The sequence below is a fragment of the Myripristis murdjan genome, chromosome 17, assembly GCF_902150065.1.
Source record: "Myripristis murdjan chromosome 17, fMyrMur1.1, whole genome shotgun sequence".
In the NCBI taxonomy this organism is placed as follows: domain Eukaryota; kingdom Metazoa; phylum Chordata; class Actinopteri; order Holocentriformes; family Holocentridae; genus Myripristis; species Myripristis murdjan.
This window is the reverse complement of record NC_043996.1, coordinates 4,643,178-4,656,701: the sequence shown is the minus strand read 5'-3', so window position 1 is coordinate 4,656,701 and position 13,524 is coordinate 4,643,178. Positions and strand designations below refer to the sequence as shown.

Below are 13,524 nucleotides of genomic sequence, written 5' to 3'. Positions count from 1 at the left end.
TGATGTCGTAACAGGCCGTCAAAATTAGTCGCAGAAGTCATTTCTTGAGTACTGGAAGGATGTGAAGATTCAAGGCTGCGGTGTGCGTCATTTGCCTGTCAAGCGGGCATCGCAGTTAACCCATCAATGAGTGCACAGTGTTTATCATTTCTATTCCAGTCACGGACAAGCTGGATATCCTGCCTTCAGATGACAGCGGCAGCAGGGTGACGTTCAAAACAAAAAGTGCTTTTCCATGTTGTTTGTATGTTTTTGTTCTATTAATGGAGTCCGGTCGGTTAATGAAATTGTTTACGGCTCCTGTTGCTACCCCGGCCGTCTCAGCTGAACCCCGCTGGTGTTGAGTCAGACCAGCTGACAAGTGGTTACTAGGAAAAAATAGGACAAATAACCCAAGGTCATGAGGCTATTGCTTTGTATGTAGTCACATTCAAGCCAAAATACAGACAGGTAATGATTTGTCTTTTCCTCTGACGAACTTTGTTCCTCATTGTTCTTTCCATAATAGTATGCAGTCAATTTTGCATTCGTTTGATGGATTACCACAGCGTTTTCTGTGTGTCTGAATCTGTGGAGGCCTGTCTTCAGCTCTAAGCTCTCGCTGATTTGTCTCGTGCTCTTTTCTCCTCTTAATCATTACCTTCCCGTGATTACTTTGAAACAGCAACAGTGCAAAAAAGCCTGATCCGATAGCACTACCACCACCTTATTTCTATCCTCTGTGGCATCAATATTATTCCTATTATTTTTATCGTTTTTAAACATCCTCGACTCATCTAAAGCTTAAACCCCAAAAAGCTGAGACGTTATTCTGTGTTGTTACCAGGCAACAAAACCTTTTGCACTTTTATTAATATTGAACTGGTGATTGACCTTTCATATACCCTTATGATGTTTGTTAGAATGTTTTCCTCCACATTAATAATTCAGTTGTGGCACGAAGATATCCTCATATAGTTTGAAAATGCCACTGGCCGTGATCATGGGTTCCACAGTCTCCTGTTTGCTTTTTAGTTGCTTTTTATTTTAAACTTCATATTTTACATTGTGGTATTTATTCGACTTTCTTAAGCCAGAAGAACCTAAAAGGAATATTGTCTATATTCTGTAAGATTTGTTCAAATTTAGCCTCTAGACTCAGCTGAAATACCAGATAGAAACTCAGTCGCAGATTCAACTTTCTCTTTAATTTCACCCAGAATGAATCAGTGAATTAATAATTTGCTGACTGTATGCCGCACCATTCATGTGCATTTGCTGCTCTCATTTTTATTTACGGTAAAGAGGGAGGTGCAATCCGGAAGAGGCATGTTTTGAAATAGCGGTGGGGAGAGAAACATCTGTTCCTCTCTGGTAAAGAGGATACCAGTATTTATTACAGACTGTCGGTGCTGCGTGGACGGAGGCGTGTGTGTCAGGCTGGGGTTCAGACACTAGTCATCACCAAAACCATATCAGCCCAGGCTGTACCCCGGCTCCACCGAGATGAGTGTTCTGGGCCTAAGGCGAGGTGAAATTATTCATTGAAATCTGCCAAGGACACTGTCAGGGATCGTGGCTTCGCTAAAAGGGTGTGTAGCCCGCTTTTAGACAGTGCACAGGGCCGCTGACCGTGTAGAGTGCATACTCTGTACCACTGAGGCTAACTTAGTCGCAGCAGCCTGGGTCCGAATCCGGCCCAAGAGCCTTTGCTGCATGTCAGCCTCTCTCTCTGCCCGGCCTTTCCTACCTCTCTCCGCTGTGCCTGTCTAATAAAAGCAGAAATGCCCCAAAAAATAATCTTTTAGAAAAGCAAAAAAGCTTTTTGAGCAAACATTTCCTGATATACCTGATTTCAGCTGCACTGCAGTCGGCAAAAAGAAAATCAGACTGTAGAAAAGAGAGGCAAAAATTTGCATACAGGGATAGTTTAAAGAGTTGGATTGTTGTTTGTTGTTAGGAAGCATTTCTTTTTTTAGCGTCATGTTGACAAAAAAGAAGCAGGCTACTGTCCAAAATCTGCCTTTGGATTGTGTCTTCACTGTGAAGCTTAAAAAATCATCAGCAGCATAAGAGCCAATCTTTATTTTTACTCAGAGATTCAACATGTGCAGGAAGGTGTTATGTGTTTTCACATAACAATTTTTTTGTTCCAAAAAACATGAATAATCGTGATAAACAATCATGATGTCACTATCAAGCAAAAAATTCACAAGTATTAGCTATAATCCTGTAGCCATACCACTGCGTATGATTTGTAAAACGGAAAACAAGACATAAACCCAGCCTGTATGTTGAATAATTTTGAATTTAGTCTTTAAGTTTTTAAAGTCCTGCAGTGGACTGCTTGTCTGCAACAAATTTTCAGTGATCTGAAACTGAAAACCTATACTTACCAAAAATTACATTTAGTTTTAAATAATGATCTGGTACACTGATTTTGTGTTGGCTGCCTGTTAATGTCCTGTGTTCAGCCTGATGAGGAGGCCTGTCTCTTCATCACGGTGTAGGATCACGACTGAGCATGGGAACAGCAGAGTGGCTGTAAAGAAAAAAACAGTCCACAGTGGGACATTTCTTTATCGAACTGAACGCCCATATTGTCTAATGCTTGCTCTGCATGAATAAGTTGTGTTGGCACCTGTCAACCACTTGCGCGAAAGAGCACCTGAAGCGGAAACACCCCGGTGCCACCGGCAACCACAGTGTTGACTTTCCAGTTCATACACAGCCCTGGCAAAACACTCATCTTTTTCATCTTGGAATGAATAACTTGTATATATCAATAGAAACATAGCCGTGGGTTTGCATAAGACATGATCACGTCGTGCTCATGTTCTAATTTTACATAAACAACCAGCTTTTCTGAGCTAGACCTCTCACCTAATGTTAGCCCTGTAAGGTCGCCGTGCTCTTATATTCATGTTTCACTGTAAGGTTAGTTCACACTGCAATAACACCACATTAATTTAGCTCGACACTCACTGCCACTTATACATAATTATAGCTGGTTCAGGCAGTTCATATAGAACAGTTGTGATTAGAATGCATGCAGATATGGGTGCAGAGTTCATTATGGTGTCAAGGCTCTGATCGTGTCTCTCCCTGCAAACAGCACAGTACACCTTAGAAAATGAGAGAGCAGGGAATGACGGCAGCAAATTCCCCTTAGGGAAACCTAGATATCCAAGCCAGCAAGTTGATGCTGGGGTGGAGGTGGGGATGACAAAATACTGGTACAGTGAGCAGCAGCAGTGACCTGCAGTCGGAGCAGCATGGCAGCACCAGTGCAGCACTGTAGAGCGAGTGAGCAAGACGTTACTTAAACAGATCGCCTTGTGGCTGGAGGGAGTTTTAGATATTTGTTCGAATGAATGTTGCATCACGTGTCTCATGCGCTATTGTGACTCCAGTCGTCTGCCCGAACTAGCTGCACAGGCTTTGCTTGATTGTGTTTCATGCGCCTATGGTCTGGTGCAGTGCAAATATGACAATGAGCATAGAGGGAAACGGGTTTACACGAGTACACGTGTACTCACATATGTCTGCGTGTATGTACATATGTGCTGCACATAGGTAGACAGAAGGGCTCAGCTGGGAAGTACTCCAAAGAGACACTGCCAGCTATGTTTGGGTCCATGAAAGCCCCAATATCTACCATGCACTCTTTACAGAGACTGCTTTATGCCGTTACACCGCTCAACCTCAGTTTGATGCTACCCCGCTTTACTTGCTGGCATACCACATTCCTCATAGAATATCATGTTATTCTAAGATTAAAATGTACAATCCGAAAGAATCCATCATTTCATTTGACTGAAAAATGTCACATTTAGAACTTGTTTTTGTAAAATTCCATTTTCCAAAATTGGTTTGCAGGAAATAAACTGGAGGTTTATGGGAATTTCACATAGGATGCTATAATTCCATCCTGTGCTCGAAAACACATTTTTCCCAGGCACTTTCACTGTACAGTAATGTATTTCCACTGCAACCAGTTCCGAATTTCACTTTTGCGCTGTTTATTTTGATGAAATCCTCGAGTTTCCAGTGGAAACAAAAAGGGAACAGTCAACCTGAAAGGGAAAGAAAAGGAAAACTTAATAGTGAGTGCACGTATGAGATAGCCGCCTCGGAATGGCTGTTGTCACTGATTCATGACAACTTCCCCAAATATCTAGTCAAGTGTTGTACGGTGCCAAGCCAAGCAGTGAGCATCCAACACACTGTCCCATCGGAACGACGCATGAATCTGTTCAGTTTTACTTGGACAGTTTAGTCAGCATGCAAAATGTGTACAGCATATGCCGTTGAATAAGCAATCACCATTCTAAACTGATCTAGACTTTCATTAGACCACACAATACAAAATACAGATTAGCTGAAATTTGGATTTGAGGAGCGGCCAAATCTGTTTGCGCTGCCCATGTACTTAAAATAGTCAAACGTGCCTTCTGAAACATCGGAAGATCACCATATAGGGTTATGTCAGCTAAGACATTTCATGTGTTCTTCCTCTGATTTTTCTCTTCTGGGCGTTCAGCAATTTCATTCACAAGCAACTAAATACTACCCTTGTCATGGCCTTGGAATTTTAATTGCCAGCTAGTGCGCCACCACATTCCGTTTGGCATTTTCTGGGGTCTAACGTGATCTTAACGCACAAGGCCTGAATGCACTGTCCTTAACATCCCTGCCAAAAAAGCGACATGGAAGAACGCGCCACAAACTGTTTGAGGAATTGCGGTTAATATCAAGGACCGCATCTCTTAGCAGCAGGCAGAGACCCTGTGCTTTAGGCTACAATAAAGCTTGATAAATATTATCCCTCTGCTTGTATAAATACATAACTGAGTGCATGTTGGCTTGCATTTGAAGTTACTGAAAGCAAAGATGGGAGACTTGGAATTCCCGATGCACTTGGTTTGTTGATACCGAAAGGTTCAGAACAGGACAAGGATTTGTATTGTGTGAGCTGTCCCTCGCGTGCGGCACGGACTCTTGTCAGCCTTGTGGACGCCCCGCGTTGCTGGAGCTCGCCGTTCGCTGGCTGTGCTAAACTGTTTCGTCACCTCCCGTTTTAAGTTGGCAGGGTGTGTTCGTCTCTCTCACACAGCGGTCTCACTGCAAAAAGTCAAAATCTTACCAAGATTATTTGTCTTATTTCAAGTCAAAAATGTCTTATTCCTTGTCAAAATATCTCATTTCACTTAAAATAAGACATGATCACCTCAGAAGTAACTTGTTTTTAGACAACTGTCTCTTGTTTCAAGTGAAAATTTGCTTGAAACAAGTGAAAATTTGCTTGTTTCATTGGCAAAATTTGTTTCTTGTTTCTAGCTAATTTTCAGTTATTTCAAGTGAATTTTCACTTTTTCCACTGGCAAATTTTGCCAATGAAACAAGCAAATTTTCACTTGAAACAAGTTACTTCTGAGGTGATCATGTCTTATTTTAAGTGTAATGAGATATTTTGACTAGAAATAAGACATTTTTGACTTGAAATAAGACAAATAATCTTGATAAGATTTTGCGTTTTTGCAGTGCTGGAGATGTGTTGGTTTGTTGTTGTTAGTTCCATTTTGAACTTTGGGTTGAGTGCCTCATTATGTGGCTCTGCTGCCGCCCCCCCCCCCCTCGTGTCCCCATCCAAGTGAAACTCCTGCTAATGAGATGAAGAGCCAGGCATTCCTGTTGCGTTATTCCCCGGACTTCATGTGATCCCGCTGCACTTTGCACAGGCCGCATGACAGGAGATCTGACAGGCCCTGACCAGTGTGCCAGAGGAAGCCATAAGGACGAGGAGAATCAAGAGGGGAGGGGTGGACACATCTCCAGCCTTGACACACAGCCTGATTTTTTTGTTGTTGTTGTTGCCGTTTACATTTTTTTTCTTCTTAAGCTGCAGCCCGTCGTCAGCAGACCCAAGTCCAACCGCTGAGCCAACACTCGCCCCCCCCAAAAGCCCATTGATTTGTCTCTTGTTGTCAAGTGATTTTACTTTGTCCGAATGGAAGATAAGTAGCTGAGACGCTGACAAGACCACATTCAAGCTGAGCATCACTAATTGACCCAGACTAAACTGAGAAAGGGCCCGGGCTGCACTGCGCTGGCCGCGGGATCTGTGATAATAGAGCGTCCAACACTGAGAGATTTGCATGTTTAAGGAAAGAATGACGAGCTCCCCCAAACAGTCTCCGGTCTCCTTCTCGCTCTGGGAGATCAAAGTGGACTTGGCATCGCCTCACTTTTGACGCTCCTCAGGGTCCCAACCTTGAAACTGTTTTGACAAGCGCACACACGAGAAACAAGTCTATCTCCATCGGTGTGGCCTCTGTTGTTGTTTTTGTTGTCGTCCTTATAGAAGCTTCTGAGATGACTACCAGTGAAGAAAACTGCTCATTTAAGATCCACCATTGTTCTCAAGTCATCAGACTTTGCCAAGTCAGCTCCATGGACAGTAAATCTCGGCTTCTTCACTCATTTCAACCTTCACTGCCCATCAAATCATACATTTTTTTGAGTGTTGACTGGGTTGTTTTGATACTTGCGTGAAGACTAGATGTTGAACATTTTTATAAATATGAATGTTGTAAAAATGTCATAAATTAGGGCGCTTTTTCTTTGTACTTTCATGCCCTCAGTCAGTTTGTACCGTGCATCAGCTTTGTTAAAACAGTGGTAAAGATCTCTTTTTGGAAGGAAACTTTATGTGCTGTACGACAGTTTTAGTCTGTAGACACTCCTAATGAGGCGTAGACATGACAAGGCATGACCCATTACCTGAGGTGCAGAGCTGTTTAGCGCCGCAGTCACATCATGTGCTTGTTACAACACCATTTTGAACCCCTCAATGCAGAGCACACCGCAAGTCTCTCAGCAAACACTTAAGAATAATAAAAAAAAAAGGGATTTGTTATTTTCATCCTCCTGTCAGCCACAGATTTATGTTAAAAGTGAAATCGCAAAAAAAAAAAAATTCAGAAGAAGCCACCTCAAATCTCCATGAAGACCACTTGTGTTTTTGATTATGTTGAGCCCAGCCTCTCCCACTGTGATAGGACAGACAAGCGAGAGCAGCCCAGCTCAGCGCCAGCCTGTTACTATGTGGCTCTTATATCGCCTTTCTGCATACCTCCCATTGCTGCTGCTGCTGCTGCTGTCTGGCTGTCTGGCAGGCGAGGGAGGCATGCGAGGGGTTAATCTGTGCGGTGCTCTTCCTTGGAGATGGGAGAGGCCATTTGAATGGCTAGCTTCTCCAGCTAGCCAACACATTGGCTAAGGCTGAGGGTGGATCTGCTGCTGGGCCTGTGCTCCGACATGGAGCCCTTCAGGAGGATCAGGACTGAATGAAAAAAAGACAGCAAAGCCGTTTTTGTGTGTGTGTGTGTGTGTGTGTCTGTGTGCGTGTGTGTGTGTGCGTGCATGCATGTTGCCTGGAGGTGAGTGGGAATTGAGCTTTTGCAGTTGGCAGACGTAGAAATGTTTGGGGAGAAAAAAGAATATCAAAGAGGTAAAAAAAAACACTGAGTCAGTCTTTATTTCCTTTGTGGAAATCCTCACAGTCCTCCTGTTCTTAAAACCCAGCGTGGAGTGGGTTATGCAGTCTGCCCTGACGAAGACAAAAGTTGGTTATATCACTTGTTTTCCTAGATTCGTGCCCCCTTGCACCTCCCCCCTCCGACTGCCATTCTCATATTGCTGGCTTTGCACACACACACACACACACATGCCCACGTTTTTTTAGGTCAGCCGTTTGAAAGGCTTACCTCAGTGAATGCAAGAGGACAGGGATCCATGTTGTTTTGTTCCTTTAAAGACTGACCTCGTGTCCCTCGCTGGTTGTCACACTGATGAACCCCTAGCAGATCGGCACACACGCTAACATGAGGCTCGGCGGTCGCTGCCGGATTTTAGATATCACGAGTAACAGGGGATTACGTTCAGAATTCACCTTGCCCCCTAAATGTGGAGCACAGCGCTTTGCATTTCCCCGTCTTTGTGAGTCATTTGTTCTTGTTGTGATTAGCTGAACGCCTCGCTGGCGTGTAGGTAGACATGGCTGGACGTTGTTTGTCCAGACCTGCAAAAGACACGCACATCCTTAGGGTCTGAACTGTGACCTGCCCTTAACCTCAACCTCTAATTATCTGCACTGCTGTTGGGCAATCTTAATCTGTCTCTCTGGGATGAGAGGCTAATCCCAGTGGACGGGTCAGCCTGCTGTATTTACCTCTGACAAGCCTCCATCCTTGCACACTTGTCCTCAAACACTTTTTCAAACAAACAAATATTGGCGCACACATACTACACATCTGCCAATCTAGACCGTCTGTTATGTAAGAGGCTGATTTACTTGCAAGAAAACACACGCACACGCACACACACACACACAGCCAACCAACAGGCTCTGTGTGTTTCCTTCCTTACTGGAGTGTATACGCACTCCAGTAACATTTGTGAGTGTATATGTGTGTTCATGTGTGTGTGTGCATGCTTGCAGGAGTGTTTCAGGGTTACTGCAGCTTTCTGCCACAGTTCTTCCTCAGCGTGTTCCCAAGGTGCCTGTGTAGGTCACGTCGCTAGAAAGCCGCCGCTGAATAAATTGTTTTCAGTCACTCCCGAGGCACTGAGGCCTGTTGAAATAACCATAGCATGGAGGATAAAGGTCGGCCCACTTCTCTGTTTCACTCACTTATGTAATAACCCTATATGCCTTTTTAAAAAATAAACAAAGCAACGACAGCGTGTCACACATTAAAGTGGCAGGCACGAGTTCCTCCCAAAATATGCTTAAAAAGACGCCATTTTTTTTCTCTCGTGCGCTTTCACTTTCACTCATCCATCTGGAGGAGTATCTGTCTTTTGTCAACCGGTGGAGGATCCCTGCTGTTTGTATTCAGTGTGCTTGTCGGCCAATGGCAGATGGTCATCTGGCCTGCTGGCTAGACTCTAGCAATGTGCAGCGGGGAGGGATTTGACTCCTGTTGAGACGGAGATCATACCATATGAGATTTTGATTCCACTGAAGATGTAATCTTGGACTGATTAAAATGAACTTAGTCATTTGGGGAACTGAAATAACAGGTGTTTGAATGATGATAAGCCGCTGTTTCCTCTCTTCCTCTTCTTGTATCTGACATTGGGCTCTGAAGACTTGCAGGCCTAGCAGCTATAGCTGAAGAAAGAATTTACCCTTTAGCTTTTTGTCTGTGCTGTCTCACCTTCCTTTCTTCTCCTGAGTACCCTCACTAACCTGTCCTGTCCTGTCTGTCTGTCTCCCCAGTGTGCCCCGTTCATTGCAAACATCGGGCCTGCACCAAGGACGACCAGTGCTGCCACGACCAGTGCTTGGGGGGCTGCCTGAAGCCCGACTCGGCCAGCCAGTGCGTGGCTTGCCGCAACCTCGAGCACCAAGGCACCTGCGTGGAGCGCTGCCCGGAAAACCACTACATCTTCAAGGGCTGGCGTTGCGTCTCCTTCGCGTTCTGCCAGGAGCTCCACAACAAATGCAAGCGGGACAAAGAGCAGAGCAAGAGCCCCGACTGTCACGAGTACGTCATCCACAACGGAGCCTGCATCCCCGAGTGTCCCTCTGGCTACACTACCGTCAACTCCTCCTCGTAAGTGCACACTCACATCGGTCCGATGGGCGCTTGTTGGTCGGCCGTGACCACACAAGTGTGCGATCCATGAAGTAGACTTGTGACCAGTGGAGTTGGCTATTCTTCCTGCGTAAATACACACGCATACTTGCGCACACTTGGATTTCCACACGTAGTCCAGTCCACTTGCATAGGTGATTACAGTTGCATTTCGATTCCATAAGGGGTTTGGAGTGGGGTTAGGGTTGGGAATTCACTCTGATGTGCTCCTCCATTGTGCTAAAAAAGAGAAGTTGCTTTTATTTGCAAATGCTGTGCTCACACACAGTATTGATAAAAACGCTCCCAGGTTTCATGCAGCAGTCAGTTCATTGGAGTATTTGACATGCATGCATACAACACAGTGCTTGGTACAAGTGTAGAAAAATTATGTGTTACAGGTAAGAAGTGCAAAAAGCAGGAAGAAGTAATAGCAAAGAAACGAAAGAGTTGGGTGTGAGAAAAATACTGAAAATTAGGCCTGTCCCCTGGAAGAGGATCATTCGAATGGTCTGTCTTAAACTACCTGACGCTTATCTGGTCCAGCTCCTCCTGGGGGATCCTACGGCACTTCCCGGCCAGGCAGGATATATAATCCACCCCCCCCAGCATGTCCTGGGTCTGCCCTCAGGTCTCCCAGTTGGTTGTGCTCGTAACACCTCCACAGGGAGTCACCCAGGAGGCATCCTGGCTCTGTCTGAGCTCCTCACCCTTTTCCTGAGGCTGCACCCCTGAACCATCCAGAGGAAACTCATTTCTGCCGCTTGAATCTGCGATCTCATTCTTTCTGTCACAACCCAGAGCTCATGACCATAGGTGAGGGTTGGAACAATGATCAACCAGTAATTTGAGAGCTTTGCTTTTAGTGCTGGGTGTGCACACCGTCATGATAGTCAGAGATTTCCCCCCCCCTGCAACCTGATGTCGCAGAGATGCAACCGTCTCATTCACCGGGACAAGCTCCAACACAGCAGAGCTCATCTGGGGGCCAACAAGTAACCCCACACCTGCCCGTCACCTTTCCTCCCAAACAACTCTGGAGTGTGTTGTTCCAGACCCAAGGCTGTGTGTAGTCCGTGTCGCTCAGCTTCTCACATAAGCCCCCGCTCCCCTTCGACAGATAGGTGGCAAACTGGCCAAACGCAGTGTCTGCACTGTAAGTCCAGTCCGCCATGGTCTCCACCCTGTCATCACACCTGGCCTCGAGCTCTCCTCCTGCAGGTGGTGATTGTTGTGGACACACCATAGGGACTTCTGAATTGCTCTTTGTCTTTGCCCCTCACCTGAGACCTTTGCCTTGTTGTGACCCTACCAGGAGCTACATGCTCCCAGGGTCACAGGGGCACACAAACCCCTCTACCATAATAAGGTTGTGATTCCAGGGAGGAGCAGTTGAAAAATATGTGTGCCGTATGTTGCTGTGAGAAACAGTTCCAGGGGAAACACCTAAAGGTCTGTGAATGTAGCTTTATTCAGGCACAAGCTGTTGAATAATTGAATCATTTACCTTTCCTTTTTTCAAACAGAAAGACTTTAGTGGTAAGAACTTCATTTAATCATACATATCATACCCATGTGGTGTCTCATTACTCTGACAGTGCTGCACAGTAATTCAAACTGTCCGCTAATTTAAATCTTGATGCAGTTGGGCTAGATTTGAAATGCTCAAATATGTTTATGACCCTGTTGCATTTCATCATGAGTGATTATAGTTGCTTTGCTTATTATCAGCCCGGCCTATCAGCATTGGAGCTGGTGCCAAAGCATTTTCTGATCGCCAGAAGGCTGGAATTAGAATTCTGTGTGAGCTGAGTGTTCCTCTCCCTGTGCGGCTCCCAATGAAAATGCAGGAACTGATGGTTCTGTTGCTCAGACAGCACTTGTATATGTGAATGTGTGCACATGCTTTTTCTTTGTGTGTGTGTGTGTGTGTGTCAGAGTAGTGCAGTGCAGCAGGAAGGCTGGCACATCTGTGCTTCTGCTTTTGACTCAGTCAGTATTCATGCACAACATTTTTGTCACTCAGTCATTGCACAAAATTAATGGTTGTTTACTCACCACTGGTGTCTGCATTGCAGTGTGGGAAGTATAGGCAGATGCCTTTAGCAGGTTTTTCCCCATAACTCTAAGTGTGTATTTTACAGCTGTCTTGTTATCTCATGTATGTTGAGATGTAGAACTAGTTACAATTTAGCGCCTACGTTCTTGCACACACTCTTTATATTTGAAGCCTCAGTTGCCGCCTTAAATAGGATTTTGTCCTCCATGTCCACTTTTGGAAAGTAATGAAAAGCTGAATGAAAAAATATGTATTTTGGTACACTGTGTACATTTGTGTACCTTTTGTGGCTGTGACTGTGAATGTGAATGAGGATCCAAACTGACCATCCTGTCCAAAGCAGGGAGTGGTGTGTGTGTGTGTGTGTGTGTGTGTGTGTGTCTCTGTAGCGCTGACCCACCACTGACCTTAACCGGCTCCCTTAGGCACTCCCTGATTGACAGCGAGCCTCAAACAGCATGTTGGTGTTTGTGGGTGTGTCTGCAAGGTTAGGGCCTCCATACACTCACATCATCTGTTAGATAGGAGTTGAAATGCAGCTGGACTGTTTTGCTGTCTTTTGCCCCAACATGGCTGACTCGCTGGGTGGCTGGCTAGCAGCTGAAGCCCCAGAGGAGACTAGATTTGGGACAGACCGGCATTCCTCTAGGGGCCTCAGTCTGCTCCCTTGTCTGGAAAGCATCTGCACCAGCGTAGTCATTCATGAAGTTCTATACATTCACACTGAGGAGGTTCCCAGTTCAGCGGTGATGTTCCAGCGTGGGCTCCATCACCTTGTTCTGTACTGGAACCGGTTCTAAGTGTCCCAAGCACAACATCTAGGTTTGTTAATCCCTAAAGTCGATTTAATCCTCTTATTGAATTCATGATGTCATACATTTGCATCAACACTTCCCAGTGTGTTTGTCAACATGGCAGATCAACACAACTCTTAAGAAGCCTGGGCACTCAAAATCAATGAGGATACAGTAAATACAGAATTAATGGCATGGTCCTGTCAGCTAGACGGGGTACATTAGTGCAATGAACACTAAGCCTAACCGCATCAAGTCAAGTTAATGATTGCTGTGTTTTTGAAATTTTCTTTATCCTTTTTTTTCCTCCTGAAAATGACGTAAAAAGGTTTGATGAGGGATTCAAAAGGATTTGGATTCCATAAGCAGATTCAGATTTGATAAAATACCAACAAACCCCAAGCACTTTACCCCCAGCAGCACGACTGGGGCACTTGGGGGTAAAGTGCTTGGTTTGGGGTGGTTTGTTTTGTAATTATAAGCTTTAGAATGGACAATAATCTCAGTCATAAGTACAAGATGGCTGCAGCTCACAGTGCATGTCTTTATTCTACATTCCTCAGGTGTATTTATGCTTTGCAAATGAAACACGTCACCATGCAAATTGTAGCAGAGAAGAAACAGAGGAAATAAACTCTTTTTACATCTCAAACATTATGTCACCTTGTAAAAGCCCTGTTCGTTTGTCAGAAATTTAATTCCACTGGGCCATTAGCATACACAAGGGAATGCCACATTTTTCCCTAATTGTACTGTCGGCTTACCCAACAATTGGTAGACAAGGCTTTTCTCACTTCATAAAGCAGCTAGCGTAATAACAGCTTTGACACATATGGAACCCAGACCAGCGGCCCCAAGCAAACAACCCATCATTGTCTAATCCGCCCTGTAGTCCCCTCAAATTGAAACCTATGGGGAAAAAAATAATAGTAATGATAAGTTCTGTTCATGTGCTGCCACTACAACTTGTCAGTTCATCGTGCTGTGTGAAATTAAGAGGCCACAGAGGACGTGCTGTACTTTTGATATGACCTTATGAAAGTCTGAA

General features: G+C 44.8%; 1 protein-coding gene and 1 long non-coding RNA gene across 2 annotated transcripts in view; one reads left to right on the top strand and one right to left on the bottom strand.

The window, feature by feature from the left end:
* The window catches only part of LOC115375770 (insulin receptor-like), a 50,468-nt gene that overhangs the window by 17,414 nt on the left and 19,530 nt on the right, over positions 1-13,524 (top strand). Inside the window, exon 3 of the mRNA XM_030075305.1 lies at positions 9,266-9,602. Within this exon, the coding sequence (XP_029931165.1) occupies positions 9,266-9,602 (337 nt within the window). The remainder of the gene's footprint in view (positions 1-9,265; positions 9,603-13,524) is intronic.
* Positions 7,498-7,919, bottom strand: LOC115375771 (uncharacterized). The gene is made up of 2 exons (XR_003929746.1): positions 7,749-7,919; positions 7,498-7,586 (listed from the first exon to the last, which is right to left on the bottom strand). It is a non-coding gene; the product is annotated as an uncharacterized LOC115375771 (long non-coding RNA).